Genomic DNA, 18,073 nt, shown 5'->3' with positions numbered 1-18,073 from the left:
AGTCAACATTTGGGGTAAAAGGACTCCAAATCAAGGTTTGAAAGTTTTTATAGGTCTGTTTGGTGTGTTGAGACTTAGCTGGATAGTTTGAACGGGTTCTGAGAGGCTCAGGAGTAATTAAGATAATTAAGTTTAAAATTAGTTATTTCGAACGAGCTCTGATTCATGATTTGAAAGTTCCAACAAGTTTGTCTGATAATTTGGACTTGACTACAAGTTTCAGTTAGATTTCAATGGGTTTTAGACGTGTTTTTATCGTATTGAGATTGTATGTGATGTTTGGATGTTGTTTAGAGTATAATTAGTACAACACGAAGCAAATGAGCTCTAAGTTGTGATTTTATCGAACCCTTAGATTCGTATCATCATTTCGGAACCATAGAAAAAAGAATCATTGAATATGAGGTTGTATGGTAATTTAGCTCAAAAGGTTGTTTTTGAATCTTGGCCATCAGGTGCATCCTCAAAAGCGACCACGGGCTGCAAATGCGGGAAACCACAAAAGTAGCTATATGTAGAAAATGTGGAAGACCACAAATGCGGCAACCGTAGAGTGTTAAAAATCAGCCTTCACCTCATTTATTCAAAATCCATTTTTTGGAGTTCCAAAGCTCAAATATGAGCAATTTCCCGGTGTTCTTCTCGTTTCAATGCGGAGGTAAGAATCTAACCTTAATTTATTGTATTTTCGATTGTGTACCTATGTTTATTAGTGGATTAACCCATGATTTTGTTGGGAATTTGGGGGGTTTTTCCTTTGACCTTAAGAAAGTGAAATTTAGGGATTTGGAGATAAATTCGAAGTTGTTTGGGGATGAATATTCTGGTATGAATTCCCTATGGAATGGGTAATCCTATAGTGGGGTAATTTTTTATTTTTACCTGGGGCTCAGTGTTGACTTTTTAGTCTGATTCTTTTGTATAACAGAATAGGTATCATTGGATTCATGGAATATCATAGAGTACTATTTTAAACATATTGGACTCTTTTGACGAATTTAGACACGGTAGAGCTTTCAGAAGATTTAATGCTTTGCCCAGATAGAGGTAAGTTAAGATTTTCTAAGACTCTAGTTGGAGGAAATTCTTATAAATACATGATAATAAGGGTAAGGATAAAGGGGTTTCCGCGTTCGTGAGGTGACGAACAGTTCTGCAGCTATCTATGCCATGTTATGGGTACTTAGTTAATTATGTTATGACTCATTGATTGTCTGATGATATCAGTGAATTCTGAAGCATGTTTTAACTGAGTTAAAAGATGAATCTCATGATAATTGGTCATATGTTTACATATCACTTTAGGTATCTCGTACACATGATATAAATGAGCTGAATATGTTTTTTATACAAGTATATGCCTCGTGTGGGCAATTGACATTCATGCTTTTATATGAACATTTGGGTTTACATTCAGTGATGGTTCCTAAATTTATGGTCTGGCGGGCCGATTGAGATAATTGATTGACAGAATAAATTTATACCTTGTACCAAACATGGTGCAAAAATTAGTGCTGGGATATCCCAGCTTATACTTTCTACCAAACGACCCCTTAAAGTTAAATGTGCGGAGGGTGACATGTTTAGTTGATGCTCTTATTATTTGATGTTGATATCCCTTATACGGGTATGAAATTGCATATGAATTGAGAAAGATCATGATAAGAGCACGTGGAGACCGTCCGTGTTGAGATTGAATTCGTGGTTATGAGACCGCCTGTACTGGCACATGGAAATCATCCGTGCGGCACATGGACAACACGGTTGTCTCCCATGGGTCATACTAATGACCTATTCAGTTGTTTTAGGCTTTTCCACTTTTTCTTCAAATTTCCCTTTCAATAGTTCCATTTCGGCATTTAAGACTTGGGGGGATGGGTGGTGTGGTTCCCGAGGTAATCGGGCAGATTGATTTTGGTGGGCTTAAGAGATTCTAAGTTAAAGGAATGAAAAAGGATTGACCAAAGTCAACATCGGGAGTATTCTCGTCATTTCCAAAGTTTTGTCGATTCCACTGGGTTCAAAATGCCATTTATGACTTAGTTGAGCTTTGGTTAGGGTCTCCAGGCATTCGGGTGTGATTCTGGTCACTGGTTGGAATTATAGGTTTTGGAGTTGACCGCGGTCAACACGGTCAATTTGACTTCTTTTCGGAATTTCGAGAGCGCGAGTGAGTACGTAGCGATTTATACTCAATTTGCATATTTTATTTTGTGCCTTGGAGGTTCCGAGTGAGTTTCAGCTTTTCATTCCAAGTTCGGGTGCACCAGAATTTTCTAGTGTCCAGTTTCTAGTTTCCTTCTTCGCGTTCGCGAGGGAGGGGCCCCAATCGTGTGGTCACATTTGCGTGGGCCTCCTTGCGTTTGCAAAGAGGAAAAAGGGTTAGGCCCGCCCAGGTGCAGAGCCTCTTATTTGCGAGACCTTGTCCACATTCCCGGAGGCCAATTTCACTGGGCCGGGTCGCGTATCATCATGATCGCAAGAAGGAATTATTACTGAAAAGTGATTTATTATGAAAATTGATGAAAATCCTTCATTTTCAATTATTTGGAGTTCTAGAACTCGGTTTGGGATGATTTCAAGTTCTAAATTAAAGATTCTTCATTGGGGTACGTTTCTAACTTCCATCTAGGCTTTAATCCATGATTTCATCCTTTAATATCCATGTAAACCCATGATTTTAGGTATGAGAATAAGGGTTTTCCATAAATTGAGGTTTTCAGTAAAGGAATAATTTCATTGTATGTTAATTAGGGTAACAATGCTACAAAAATTGATCCACCTTTTAAAGTTTTACAAAAAATGACCCACTCCCTCCTTCTTCTCCCCCTCTCTATCTCTGCACCCACTCCCTGCTTCTCTTACTCTTCGCTTAATGCCGCCGCCGACGCAGTCGGCTGTTGGCACTATCAGAAAGGTCAGAGGGAGAGTTCGCCTGCCGGTCTGGTGGTGGTGTGGCAATCTCTGTCTCTGTCTCTCTCTGTCTCTCTCTCTCTCTCTCTCTCTGGTGGTGATCTGGTTGGTGGTTTTCACTGGAAATTTCTCTCTCTTGCTCTCTCTGTCTCTGTCTCTGATCTAGTGATGGTGTTGGAGTTCACCGGAGAACGGAACTACGACGATAGCTGTTGCTGCTCTGCTGTTGGTGGTGTTGGAGTTAGTTTTTGTATAATAGTGTATAATATTGGATAATAGTAGTATAATAGTTTTTATACACCTATATACATAATGTATTTGTCTTGTATAAAAGTGCAATTCTTATTCAAAACCAGTGCAGATCTATATTTATACCCACTTATACAATATTGTATAATTGCGTATAAAAATGTATAAGTGCGTATTTTCGTGTATAATTATATTCTTTAGTGTATGTACCTACACGTTATACACCTTCAAACACCTATATACATTAATGTACCTGTCTTTTTTATATAAGTGTATAACACCGTATCAAAGGTTTTTTTGGCCAAAGTTTTGCAATGTAAGTTTTGGGCTAATATTTTGCAATGTAAGTGAGCAAATTTTATATTTTTGAAATTTCCCATTGAGTAAATAGTGGAATTGAAGGCTTAATTGTGCTTAGATTCTCATGAAATTTAGGCTATGGACTATCTAGAGTATGGGTAAGATAAGTTTATGATCAATTTCCAATTTTACCCTTGGGGCTCGGGTTTGATTATTTTGGGTTCGTTTTGGGGTTCCGGGTAAAAAGTATGATAATATGGGTATCCATATAATAGTATTTTAGCGTAGATTTCATATTTGATAGACTTCGATCGTTCGGAAGTACTCCGGGAAAGAAAGGTGTTAGCTTGAGTGTTCGTGGCTCCTGTTCGGCATTGATGTAGGTTACAGTTTATTTTGTTAGACTTCGATTGGAGGGCATATATAGTTTATAAATTTTAAGGGGTATTAGGCGTGAAAAAAGGGTCCCACCTTAGTGGCTGTGATGATCACTTGACTGGGTATCAGTGTAATTGTGTGGGTTGTTGTCGCAGATAATGATTTGAGACGGGGAATGCATATTAGGGGCTTCGCGCATGGGTGTGGTGATAAATCCACCAGGTTGGTATGATTGCTTTTTATGTGGGTCATGAGAGCCATATTGATAAAACTAGCAATTATTTGATGTCATTTACCTGATCACTCCATGACTTGTATGACTTGTGAAAGAACGATTCATGTTGATGCTTGAGTTGAAATTAATGACAGTTCATGCTATACATATGCTTATCCATTCCTACTGATATTAAATATGGCAGTTGTTATGTTGCATACATTCATTCATTTATATATATTTGGTGGATAAGTTGTGGAAGAAGAAAGATTGAGGTTTACAAATATATATATGGGATCGGGTTGATTACCGTAACATTTATAAAATTTATGGATCAGGTTACCCGCTGCAACTTGGGATCGAGTTACATGCCGCAACAGGGTATATGGACCTCACGAGTCCCCCATGGGTCAAGACTCGATGGAATGACCACTTACGTGTGTGTACCACGTTTGATATTGGCGAATGCATTACATTCACGCATTCAAACATCATTTGTCTCTTATTTTCATTATGTGACACATGCTTACCTGTCTTAATGTGATCTGATTTTACGGGCATAGTTGGTGATGCTAAGTTGAATTGTGGTGTTTGAGTGATGGATTCAACCTTTATATTCTGTCTATGTGTTTCCTTTTTTGTCGGTCTATGATAACTACAAGTACTAGTGGTTGTACTCATACTACACCTGCTACACTTTCTTTTCGGTGCAAATACTGATCCTTGTACCAGCACCAGGTCTTGTGGCTGATTTCGAGGTGGTTATTTTCGAGATTTCAGAGTGAGCCATCAAACAATTTCGCAACCCTGGATCTCCTTCTATTTTATGATCCTGTCTATTTAGACTTCCAGACAGCCTTCTATTTTGTATTTCAGAGTTGTATTTAGAAGCTTTTGTATGAGTTAGACACGTTTTGGGGATTGTAAAGATTAAGTTATCTTTCTGTACTTATTTATACTATCAAGACTGTTAAGTAGTATTGATGCACTTAGTTTCTGCATTATTCTTCCTTGCAAGTGATTGATGAGTTGGGGATGGTTCGCTTACTAGGAGGATAGTGTAGGTGCCACCATGATCCGTGAATTGGGTCGTGACAAATTTGTATCATAGCCCTAAGCTCGTCGGTCTCACGAGTACAAGAGAAATGTCTAGTAAAGTCTTGCAAATTGGTATGTAGATGTACGTATCCATCCTCGAGAGGCTATGGGGTAGTATCCCTTCTTTCATTCCTTCCGTGCTAGTTTGTTCAAATTGGTATCTAATTTCATATTCTATTCTCTCATAGATGGTGAAAACACGTGCGAATGTAGCTAAGGATAAGGCATCAGCGCCTACTGTTGAGTCCATGACATGTGGTTGAGGCAGAGGCAGAGGCCGTGGTAGGGGTAGACCCCAAGAGAGTAAAGATGTTTGATCAGTTCAACAGGATAAGTCCCCCTTGGTTTTATAGTACTCCCGAAGAGGATACGTATGAGTTCATTGTCAGTTGTCATGAGAGGTTTCATAAGTTGGGGGTAGTGGAGTCTCATGGAGTGGACTATGTTTCTTTTTAGTTGATTGGGGATGCCAAACAGTGGCGATGGTCTTACATTGGTTGTTGACCAGCCTGGTGTAACGATCCGTTCGGTTATTTTAGGCTTCATACCCTGTTTTACCCAAAAAACCCTTTCCATTTTCTCTTTTCTATATTTATGACATGCAAGGATGGGTGACGTGGTTCTCGAGGCTATCAGTGGAGTTTTGGTTGGTTTTGAGGATTTTAGAGATTTCTAAGTGGAAGAAGTGAAAAGAGTTGACCAAAGTCAACAATGGGGGTTTTCTTGTCATTTTCAAAGTTTCGTCGATTTCATAAGGTGTAGAACGCCATTTATGGATTAGTTTAGTCTTTAGTTCAGGTCCCGAGGCGTTCAGGTGTAATTCGGCTCATTGGTTGGAGTCATGAGTTTTGGATGTTTTGGAGTTGACCGTGGTCAACCCGGGGTCAAGATGACGTCTTTTGGGAAATTCGAGTGTACGAGCAAGTTCGTAGAATCGTTTATTATGAGCTGTATATTTGGTTTGCATCCTGGGGGTTCCGGGTGAGTTTTGGATATTCATTTCGAGTTTAGGGGATATATTTTTCTGGTGTCCAATCATCTGGTTTCCTTCTTCGCGTTCATGAGGAAGGGGCCGCGTTCGTGTGGCCCCCCTCGCTTTTTTAAAAAAGAATGGGTCTGGGCCGCGTCAGACGCGAAGCCTTGTGTTCGCTACACTTGTCTCGCATTTGCGAAAGCCATTTTCGTTAGGCTGGGTCGTGTGTCATTGCGAGGACGCGATCGCCAGGACTCGATCGCGTGGAGGCTCTGTGATCACGATGAAGGAAATCACTGAAAAGTGATTTAAGTTTGATTTTTTGAAAAAGAAATTCATTTTTAAATATTTTAAGTTCAAGAGCTCGATTTTGGTGATTCCAAGCTCCAAACTCAATATTCTTCATCGGGGTAAGATTATAACTCCCTTATAGACTTAATTACATGAATCCATGATTTTAGCTTTGGAGGACACTGATTGGGGCGCACGTTAAGACATTCTCTCTCTAGGTGCAGTTCACGCAAGGACTGCTAACCTACTCTTGACGGCAAAAATGGCGAGAAAACGTGCTCCTCCGGTGAAACAAACCCAACCATAACCTGTGGCCACTACTCTAAATGCTATATTACTAGATCCACCGGTCATCACCACTCATATGGTGACCCCAAAAATAGGGGTTCCTCAAACCCTAGCCCTAATGTAATTCACGCAATGGTTACCGGGAACGAACGACGAGTCCAAAATCCAACAAGCGCTGACGAAGATTATCATGCAAAAAGTTCAAGGGCAGACATCGATGACAACCACCAACCCTACATCTGTGGAGGACACTGTAGTAGGACAAGCAACAAGGAAACTTACTTACCCTCCGGGAAATGCTGCTGGTGTTACAGAGGTAGCCAAGAGAAATAATAGAGCTCCAAAACGTGGTAAGCAATTATCTTACTTGTAAGCAATTTTCTTACTTCCCGAATGTGCTTAAGGATGTAAGAAAGTGGTAAAATTTAATCTGGCCAAAATTGAACAACAAAAGAAGAAATGGGATTGTGCTGTAATTGGTTACATAGAGGGGAAGTTCGTTCAAACAATTGCTCAAATTCGTAGACGGAATCTGGAATTATGTAGAAATACCGAGGGTTTTTCTTTATAATGATGGTTATTTTATCTTCGAATTCAACACTGACCAAGATAAAATGGATGTACTAGAGAATGGCCCCTATATTTTTTATTATGCCCCATATACTTTTGATTACAGACCTATGGTACTCAAACCATGGGCTGCTGACTTTTAGATAGGCAAGGAATCAATTAGACAAATGCTAATGGGTGAACTTCCCATATCTGCCTGTTGAGTACGGGGCTACTGAAAATCTAGGTAGAATAGCAAGCTACATTGGGAAACCTCTATGCACAGATAGATTAACAGCCGAGAAAGAAAGATTGTCTTATGCTAGAATCCTAATTGAGATTGATGCTACTCAGCCACTACCTGAGCAAATGATCATAGAAGATGCTAAAGGAAAGGTTAGAATACGACAATTGGAGTATGATTGGCGGCCTAAATATTTTCAACACTGTATGAGTTTAGGTCATAAAATTGATAACTGTCCAGTCAACAAAGAACCAAGCTCAAAAGAAAAAGGAGGCATCAAAAGAACCAATGGTAAATGATAAGAACCCTCCTACAAAGCTGGAGGACCCTAAGGAAATATGAATAAGCAAGCTCAAACACAATGACAAGCTAAGGATCAACCAAATCTAGTTGGTACTTCTAAGGAAAACCAAGCAGCTGCCTAATAGAATCAGACCAAACAGAACATCCAAGCTGAGACATATGCTCAAAAATTAAGCTCTCCATTGCTTAACCAAAATCAACTTAGTAGTTTGGGGTTTGTGGAGGACAAGGATACAACTAAGGGTCCTGAGCAGCCCCGTGCCAAACCACTCAGATCATTCCCCTATTTCAGTAAACCATTCTGTAGTATTTCACCCAAGCAAAAAACCCTTCAAATTGCTTACAGTGTTGCTGGCATAAGACCAATTCAGTAATTTTGTTGACCAAGTGTGGGCATGCCATGTTCAAGGGCACAAAATGTTCCAGGTCTAGAGGAAACTGCAAATGCTAGGTGCACAAACTAAGCACCTCAACAAAGCACTGTCATATCTAGAATCTAAACTAGAGAACCTAAGAACACAACTACAGGCAGTATAGACTCAAATCACTACTAACTAGTTTGATGCTGCTCTTGTATCAAAATAAAGGGAATTGCTTACTCAAATTCAGAAATGGGATATCATCCATGAGCAAGTGCAAAGACAGAAGTCAAGAGCTACTTAGATAACATTTGGAGATTTAAATACAAGATTATTTTATGCTCATCTCAACGCAAGACAAGCTAGGGATAGAGTGGCCTTAATATGTAATAGCCAAGGAGATAGAATCACTGACCCTGCACTGGTACAACAAGAGTTCATCAGTTTTTTCAAGAATCTGCTTGGTACGGCAACAACAGAATTTCCTTGTATTGACCCATCCATAGCTAGAGCCGGACCTTGCTTGACACCTGAGCAGTCGAGCTGTTACAAGAAAGGAGATACACAAAACACTGAAGAGACTTTCTAATGATAAAGCACCTGGAATAGATGGGTTTCCTACTGAGTTCTGTAAACAATACTGGCATGTTCTAGGAGATGAGGTTATTGATGCTATTCTTCAATTTTTTGAAAATGGGAAACTGCTCAAAAGTGTTAACTGTACAACAGTTACATTGGTTCCTAAAGTTGCTACAGCTAATCAATTGAAGGAATTTAGACCCATTGCATGCTGTACCGCTGTGTATAAAATCATTAGTAAAATATTGACCACTATTTTTTTTTTTAAATCAAAATAGCTAACAAAGAGCTAGCTGTGATTTTATTAAACAAAAAAACTGTACATAAACAACAATCAAATTACAAGGACAAAAGGGCCTAAAACCTGCACTAAGTAGTCTAAGCATACAAATAACAAAGCCTAAAAACAATAAACTATCCAATTCTTGATCTGATTTCACCACAAGCAACCTCAGAGCTCTCACCAGGTGCTATGAAATCAATAATCACAGAAGAATCCTTCTAACTTGGATTTTGACCACTAAAATAAAACAAGTGGTGGACTATCTGGTGGACCCCTCCCAATTTGCTATCATAGAGGGGAGAAGATATTAGATAATGTCATTGTTGCACATGAGTTGATTAAAGGGTACTGGCAAAAGCATGTCTCTCCTAGATGCTTTATGAAAATTAATCTAAGGAAAGCCTATGACTCTGTAGAATGATGTTTTCTCAGACTGATTTTGACAGAGTTTGGGCTGCCTACAAAAATGGTGCAATGGATAATGACACGTGTGACCACAGTCAGTTATTCAATTTTGATAAATGGGTCATTGACTAATGAATTTCAAGTTAAGAAGGGACTTAAACAGGGGGATCATATGTCCCCCTACCTATTTGTACTTATCATGTAATATCTTAATAGGTCCCTCAAAAAACTAAGGTATGATCCCAACTTCAACTACCATCCCAATTGTGCTAACCTACAACTAATACATATCTGCTTTGCTGATGATTTGATCATGTGCTGCAGAGCTGATAGAAGTTTTATTCACCTACTGTTAAAGGTATTTGAACACTTCTCTGAGCAGGAAATCTAGAGAAAAGTTCTTTCTATGTTGCTGGGGTGTCAAGTTCATTTAGGGATCAAATACTACAAGAGCTGAGATCCACTTTGGGGGAAATACCATTCAAGTGGAGAAGATTGCTGCCAGGATTGGGTGTTAGTCCTCCAAGTTACTCTCGTATAGTGGAAGGTTGCAATTAATCAAAAGTGTGCTATTTGAGATGCAAACATATTGGGGGTAGGTATTTCTATTGCCGAAGAAGATCATAAGAATGGTAACTACAGTCTGTAGAGTATTCTTATCGATTGAGAAATATGTTAGCTCCACAAAAGCTTTAGTGGCATGGGATACATTATGTATTCTAAAAGCACCTGGAGGCGTTAACATTGTTGACTTTGAAAAGTGGAATAAAGATGCTATTTGTAAGCTTTTGTGGGCAGTGTCACATAAAAAGGGTACTCTATGGGTACAACAGATCCACGATTTTTATATAAAAAACAATGAGCGTTCAAGTCTAGATACACCCAAACAGGCCTGTTGGCTTGTAAGGAAGATATTTGAGGCTAGATCATGGTTCCCACAAGTTGATGCTATAAGATATAAATCAGTTCTCAACAGGGGGCAAGTTCAACATTAAGAAGACTTATAACTCATCCCTGCCCCAGTATCCAAGACCAAAATGGAAACAATTGTTACTATCTTCAGGTGCTCTACCAAGGCACCAGTTCATTATGTGGCTAGCTGTGCAAAGCAGACTTGTAACAACGGATAGGCTGGCTAAGTGGAACATTCAAGTGGCTCTAGATTGTGTGCTATGTGCTTCAGGTACTGTGGAAATAATGCCCTATTTGTGTTTTGACTGAAGGTATTCCAAATTCATATGGGACACTATACTAGCATGGCTGGGAATTCACAAACAAATTGGCACTTGGAACACAAAGATCACTTGGCTTTCTCAACAGGTTCAAAACAACAGGCCAAGATCTAGCATTCTGGGCTTCCTCAGTGCTGCAGTGGTGTATCATATCTGGGCAGAGAGGAATACCAGAAGATTCTAAGGAAAGATCAGATCAACAGTTCAAATTGATAGAGGAATAGTATCAGAGTTACACATTAGAGGGCAATAACAATGTAAATGGAGTAGAATGTTGGAGAAAATACAACAATATCCTATCTAGGTTATCAGTCTGTTAGCTTAGCATAGGAAATTATAAGATCTGATTCCATAGTCCTAAGTGAATCAATGGTGCATAAACTAATCTCTTGGTTGAATGAAATATTTTTCGTTTGACAAAAAAAAAAAATGGTTTTCTATAAATTGGGTTTTTTAGCTAATTAAGTGAAATTGAAGGCAACATTGTGTTTATTTAAAAATAAAAAGGCAACATTGTGGCTAGATTCTTTGAAATTTAGTTTATGAACTATCTAGACTATGGGTAACATGATTTTATTATCAATTTTCAATTTTGGCCTTGGGGCTCGGGGTTGGTTATTTTGTGTTTGTTTTTGGGTTTCAGCTTAAGTATAGCAATATGAGTATTGTTGGGTTTGTGTGACCGTGTAGACTACTAATTTGATCATGATAAGTTTAATTTCTTGATAAATATCTTTTAATATTTTTTGACTTTCAGGGTTTGGACTTGGGTTCTTGGGTTGACTTTTTGGACCCGAATTCTTTTCCGGTTTATTCAATATTCTTAGATATGTGTTTTGATATAGAATGTATGCTTGTTAGAATATGATCATTTGGTAGAATGTCAGAAAGGTAAAACATTAGCGTGAGGGTTCGTGGTGCCTGCTTAGCTTTGAGGCAGGCTACGATTTATATTTAGACTTCAATTGGAGAACGTATACCATATATAAATATCAAAGGGATATGAGGCATGATTTGGGGGGGGGGGGGGGGGGGTCCCCCCCTTAGTGACTATGATGAGCACTTGGATGGGTACTGGTGTATTTGTGTGGGTTGTTGTTGTACTTAGTGATTGAGATGGAGATTGCATATCCGAGCCTTCGGGCATGGTTGTGGTGTTGAATCCATTGGTTTTGGTATGGTTGCTCTTTATATGGACCATGAGAGCCATGATTGATAAATTCTTGTAATCATTTGATGTTGTTGCCTCATCACTCCATGTTTTGCACAAATTGTGAAAAAATGATTCATGCTACTGCTTGAGTGCAAATAACTCAGCTGTCCATGATATACTCATGTTAATCCATCTTCTTATATATGATTAATGAAACACACACACACACACACACACACACACACACACACATATATATATATATATATATATATATATATATATATATATATATATATATATATATATATATATATATATATATATATATATATATATATGTAATACATATACACAAGAATTAGTGCCAAATGTTGTTTATACACTGGTTGTTAATATTATAGAGCATTTCACATACACACACATATATACACAAGAATGAGTGCCCAATGTTGTTTATACACTGGTTATTAATATTATATAGCATTTCTCAGGAAGATGGTCTGATAATAATAAAATATATATACACACACACACAAGAATTAGTGCCAAATGTTGTTTATACATTGGTTAATAACATTATAGAGCGTTTCTCATGAAGATGGTCTGATAATAATGAAATAATTAGAACCATGCTCCAGAATCTAAGATGTAAAACCCTTACCTTATTTAGATGGTATAAGGATGTATTCCTCTGTAGGGTTATAGAATTACCTGAATGTAATAACGTTCATTAGAAATCCAAATTTATAGATGGATTACCTAGCCTTTTTGTAGAAAGAGTTAGAAAACCTCTTAGAAAAGGGGAAGCTAGCATCAATTATGATGATTATAGTTATGGAAAGTTAATTGGAACATGTATGCAAGAAGGTTTAGCCTTATGTAATGATATTAAGCTGAATCAACAAATTAAGATACATGGTCTAAATGAATAACAATAATTAGGAGAATTATGTGGACAATTTGGCATGGATATTCCACAAACCAAAGCGCCTCATACGCATAAGAAGAGGAAAAAATATTTCCAAGCTTGGAAAGAAAAATGCTTCCAAACGAAAGCAAGAAGGAAAAAGAAATTCTGAAAATGGAAGGATTTTGTTACATCAAAAAATCCTAAGGCCTGTTTTAAGTGTGGCAGAGTTGGTTATTATTATAAAGACTACAAAGTTAAGGAAAAATTAAGAGCCTTAACATTGATGATGATTTAAAAGAATCATTATTCAAATTATTATTGAATTCAGAACAGAAGATTTAGGTTCTGATCCAGATGTACTAGAGGACTCTACTTCGGATGAAGATCTTAGGGTTCTTGAGAATGAGAGTTATACTTCCACAAATATAGACGAAGAATGTGTACAATGTCAAATAGGACAGCCTTGTATTAGTAAAGACCACAAGGAAGAAGATGAATTTTATAATATTTTTTCCGAGTTTAAAGATTTGAATATCAATGTTTTAGATGGAACTAACCTAGTGGATCTGTTAAAGATTACAAGGATCCAGAGTTCAGGTCCTAGATTATTGATAAAATCAATGATGCCCCTGAAAAACTAGAAGTTCAAGGTTATACCAGATTCAAGAATCTTCAGGTCCATATACCATGTCAGAAGTTAAAAAACTTCTTCGACAATAGAGGAATATCATAAATACTTCAACCACAACCCAGGATTTGGAAAAAAAGATTGATAATCTCAAGAAGGAGATCTCAACCCTCAAAAAGCATAATGTTATTCTAGATGAAAGAATTTCTAGAAGAGAGGGTGGAGCAAAACAGGTTATAAAAACTCCAGTCCTTCAAGACACTACCATAGAAGATACATCTATGGAAGGAGGTACCAGTAATAATGAACATGGAGAATTTCTAAAAACTTTGGAAATTCTCACCTCTCAATTTTTTTTTATTTTTTTTTATAAAAGTTACTCTTTTGATTGATTATAATTTCAAAAAAGAATTTACTGATCTAGTCGATAGTGGAGCTGATTTAAATTGTATTCAAGAAGGAATGATCCCTTCAAAATATTTTCATAAAACTACCCATCGTCTTCGATCTACTAATGGGCAAAAAATCAGAATTACTTTTAAATTACCAAAAGCTTATATTTGCTAACACAAAGTCTATATACCAGAAAGCTTTGTATTGGTAAAAGATATTTCCAATCAAATAATTTTGGAAACCCTATTTTTTCAAAAAATATTTCCTATCTAGAGATGGGATACTAAAGGCATTATAGGAATCTTTGAAGGTAAAACTGTAGAATTTCAGTTTATAACTGAACCATTTTCAAGTATTTTGAATGAAATAAAAAAACAGTTGATGAATAAACATCAACAAGTCAATTTTCTCAAACAAGAAATTTATACTCATAATATTGAAGAGATTTTGCAAAATTCTAAATTACAGCAAAAAAAGATTTTATAAAAAATCAGTTTTCATTACAAATTGTAATGATCATTCTAATGCATTTTGGGATAGGAAAAATCATGTTGTTACTCTTCCATATGAAGAATCTTTTTCTGAAGGAAATATTCCTACAAAAGTAAGACCATGTCAAATGAATTCTGAATATTTAGAATTATGTAAAAAAAGAAATTTCTTCTCTTTTACAAAAGGGTCTTATAAGATCTTCAAAATCTCCATGACCATGCACTGCTTTTTATGTTAATAAACATGCTAAACAGGAACGTGGAGTTCCAAGATTAGTTATAAATTATAAATCTCTTAATAAAGTTTTGAAATGGATTCGATATCCAATTTCAAATAAAGATTTATCAGATATGTTTCATAATGCCATAATATTTTCAAAATTTGATTTAAAATCTGGATATTGGCAAATTCAAATTGTCGAAGTAGATAAATATAAAATTGCTTTTAATTTCCCCATTGGGCAATTCACATTTGGATTAAAAATTGCCCCTTCTAAATTTCAAAAAATTATAAATGATATTTTCATGCCTTACAACAATTTTATCATTGTTTATATAGATGCTATTTTCAAATACTATAGAAATGCATTTTAAACATCTTGATATATTCAAGAAAATCATTATTCAAAATGGGTTGGTTATATCCAAACAAAAAATGTCTCTTTTTCAAACAAAAGTCAGATTTTTGGGTCATAATAGTGAAAAAGGAAAAATCATTCCTATCAATAGAAGTATTGAATTTGCTTCTAAATTTCTTGATATTATTAATGATAAAACTCAGGTTCAAAGATTTCTTGGAAGCTTAAATTATATTTCACTGTTTATCAAGATTTAGCAAAAGATACATCTATTTTATATGATAGAATGAAAAAGTGTAATGAGCCGTTTGATCCTTATTGCATCTCCAACACTTTTTACCCTTTCCCTAGCTTGGTTAGCTCACTTTTGACCCGAGAAGACCGTTAACACACTTCCCGAGGTGTCTAAATTTGATTCGGCAGACTTTTTGTGAAAATTGGGCTTAAAGAGAAAAATAGTTAGGGTGGTCTTGGGGGTGCTGTAGCGGCGCCGCTGTTTCGGTGCCGTTACTGTCGTGGCGGTAGCAGGCCTGTTATTTCATTAAGTGTGATTTAAATAAGCCTTTAGACCCTCATTGTTTCCCATTTTGAAATTAGAGCTTTGGGATTAGTTCTTGGAGATATTTTGGAGATCTTCTTAGAGATAAATCTTGCTTATTCCTTTACTCTTCTTTTAATCATAATCATTCTAGATTTCCCCCTTCCCTTTAATAATCCCTTAGTGATAGAAGTTGGAAGACGGTTTTGGTGAACATTTTCCCTAGGCTTATTAATGATAAAATTGATGGGGTTTATGTTAGATTTTGATGAATCTAAGCTTATTAATCATATATCTTCTATTTATAGTGTTGAATTTTGGAATCAAAGAGTTAGGGTTTATATGAAAATTGGGGGTCTTGCTTGAAATTAGAAATTAGGCTAATCCTTGAGTTAAATCAGCATTTAAAGAGTTAAATTAGCTATTAATAGTTGGGTTATGATCACTTAGTGCTTAATTTGATATTTTGCTTCCAAATTTTTTGTTTTGCCATTATGGGCCCGTTTCCCGAATTTATAGGGCTAGAAGCAATATTAATATCATTCTTTATGATTTCTAATCTAGAATTCAATTATGCTTAGACTACTTTGGTTATGAGGTTCAGCGGAAAGGCAAGGCAAATGAGTGAGTTGTTGGTGTTACGGTTCAGCCATCTAGGTAGGTTATGGCTTACCCTCGGTGAGACTTCGTAGCGAAACATATATTTAGATTATATTGTCGGAGAAAGCATGTAAACCTTCGGGTATGAAGTTGGGTTGGATATTTCCTTAGGTTGGGCCCTGTTGTGTGATTGGGGCCAGCCACCCTGTTGTGTTGTGACTTGATTATTTTATTGTGTTGGTTTGATGCCACGCGTTGTTAGTAGATATTGGGAATTGTTCTTCCATCTTGATTATGATATTATAGTATCTTACGTGTGGATGTGAATGTGAGGATAGAGTTCTATATGACTTGTGTAGTCTCTCATGATATTGTTGGCTTACCCATGTTGGTACTTGTGACACTGATATGTTGTTGGCATATCATGTTGGTACTTGTGCTATTGACCTGATTCTTTATGTTGACACATACATTGCACACATTCTCATGATTTACTGTTGATACATTATTGGTACTTGATGAAACACTGTGATGAGCTGAGCTCAGTTTGCATGCAAGTGATGTGAGTAGTCCGATGTCCGATGGTTGCTCCGGAATCGTGGATTGTGTTAAAAAGATATGAGAGTTCGTGATCCGAGGTCATGTACTGGAGCGGAATGAGTGTGATAAGAGATCTTGTTGTTTTCATCTGCATACTTAAATCATACATTGAGCACTCATTTTGTATATATATATATCTATAAGGCACATTTGACAGGGCAGCGATGATGTGGCCTATGTTGTTTTGAAATACTTGGGAGGTTTTATACTAATGGCGCGACCATTCTATACTGTGTGGTACGGGATGGTTGGCAAGTGTGAAGGGTGGAAAGGTCATCTCTATGTTGTGTGATACAGAGCGACATAGTACATGGACTTCGCGGGTCCCCCATGGGTTGTGCTACCGAGACATCGATATTTCCTCCCGGAGTACATGTGTACACAACATTTCATTGCATATACATTTCATACATTATTGCATTGCATTGCACTTGGTTTCTATTGTGGTATCCTTGTGATGTACTTGATATTCTTGTGATGTATGGATTGGACTGAGTATTTGAGGTTTGGCCCATTTGGGGAGTAAATGCTTCAACTTAGGTGATGACGTGTGCTTGGTTCCGGCTTGTGTATGACTTATACTTGTTGATTTATCTGCCTCTCCTGCTTTATTGTCTGAATTATGTCAGCTATGCTTAGTCGGCCGATGATACCTACCACTACAGTTGTTTTGTACTGACCTACGCTTGCTGCATTCTTTTATGGATGCAGACTACTAGACAGGTTCCACTCTTTTCCCTACGGGATGATTGGCGAGGCTGCTGTAGTGTCATTCCAGGGTGAGCACGATGACGGCTATTGCCCAGATGTTCTCTCCTTTACTTACTTGTCTTACTCTTATTTCGAGACAGTTGTGTTATGAGAATTTATCATTTTTCAGACTCGTAGTATGTAGTTAGTGCTCTTGTATGACCAGACCAGATCTATGGGGTTGTATTTAGTATTTCCGCACTTTATCTTATATGGATGATTTGAGAATTATTCTATATTTATTTCTTCCGCCTTTACTTAAATTGGTTATATTGGGATAAGGGTTCGCCTATCGCTGTGGGAACAATAGGTGCCCGCACGTCCAAGTAAAATTGGTCGTGACAAAAAGATTCCAAAACCTTGGACTGTTGGTTATACCCAAGCAGTTCGCAAAATCAAGGGAAAAGTTAATAACCTTCCATGCCTCACTTTAGCCAATCCTAATTGATCAAAAATTATTTAAACAGATGCTTCTGATATTGGCTATGGAGGAATATTGAAACAATACTCTCCAGATGATAAACAGGAGTATTTAGTCCAATTTTATTCTGGTAAATGGAATAACAGCTAGAAACATTATGCAACTATGGCTAAAGAAATTATTGCCATAGTAAAATGTGTTCTTAAATTCCAAGGAGATTTATATAATCAAAAGTTTTTAATAAAAACTGACTGTGAAGCAGCCAAATTTATGTTTAATAAAGATTGTAAGCGTGATATTTCTAAACAAATGTTTGCAAGATGGCAGGCATTATTAGCCCCATTTGAATT

At 37.0% G+C, this 18,073-nt stretch overlaps 1 protein-coding gene across 4 annotated transcripts; it reads left to right on the top strand.

The window, feature by feature from the left end:
• Positions 1-6,169: 6,169 nt before the first annotated feature.
• LOC132603629 (uncharacterized) lies at positions 6,170-17,538 on the top strand. 4 transcript variants are annotated; one of them, XR_009568468.1, is made up of 2 exons: positions 6,170-7,054; positions 17,264-17,538. XR_009568468.1 is itself a non-coding variant. In XM_060316764.1 (2 exons), exons 1-2 carry the CDS (start codon positions 6,895-6,897, stop codon positions 9,982-9,984), a joined length of 336 nt encoding a protein of 111 aa, XP_060172747.1. In that variant the 5' UTR covers positions 6,466-6,894; the 3' UTR covers positions 9,985-10,738. The 4 variants fall into 4 exon arrangements, 1 of the variants encoding a protein (XP_060172747.1); XR_009568469.1 differs by lacking the exon at positions 17,264-17,538 and adding an exon at positions 9,785-10,738; XR_009568467.1 differs by lacking the exon at positions 17,264-17,538 and adding an exon at positions 9,751-10,738.
• The last annotated feature ends 535 nt before the right edge of the window (positions 17,539-18,073 follow it).

The sequence above is a fragment of the Lycium barbarum genome, chromosome 7, assembly GCF_019175385.1.
Source record: "Lycium barbarum isolate Lr01 chromosome 7, ASM1917538v2, whole genome shotgun sequence".
Lineage (NCBI taxonomy): Eukaryota > Viridiplantae > Streptophyta > Magnoliopsida > Solanales > Solanaceae > Lycium > Lycium barbarum.
The sequence above is the reverse complement of the archived record's forward strand: the minus strand, read 5'-3'. Positions and strand labels throughout refer to the sequence as shown.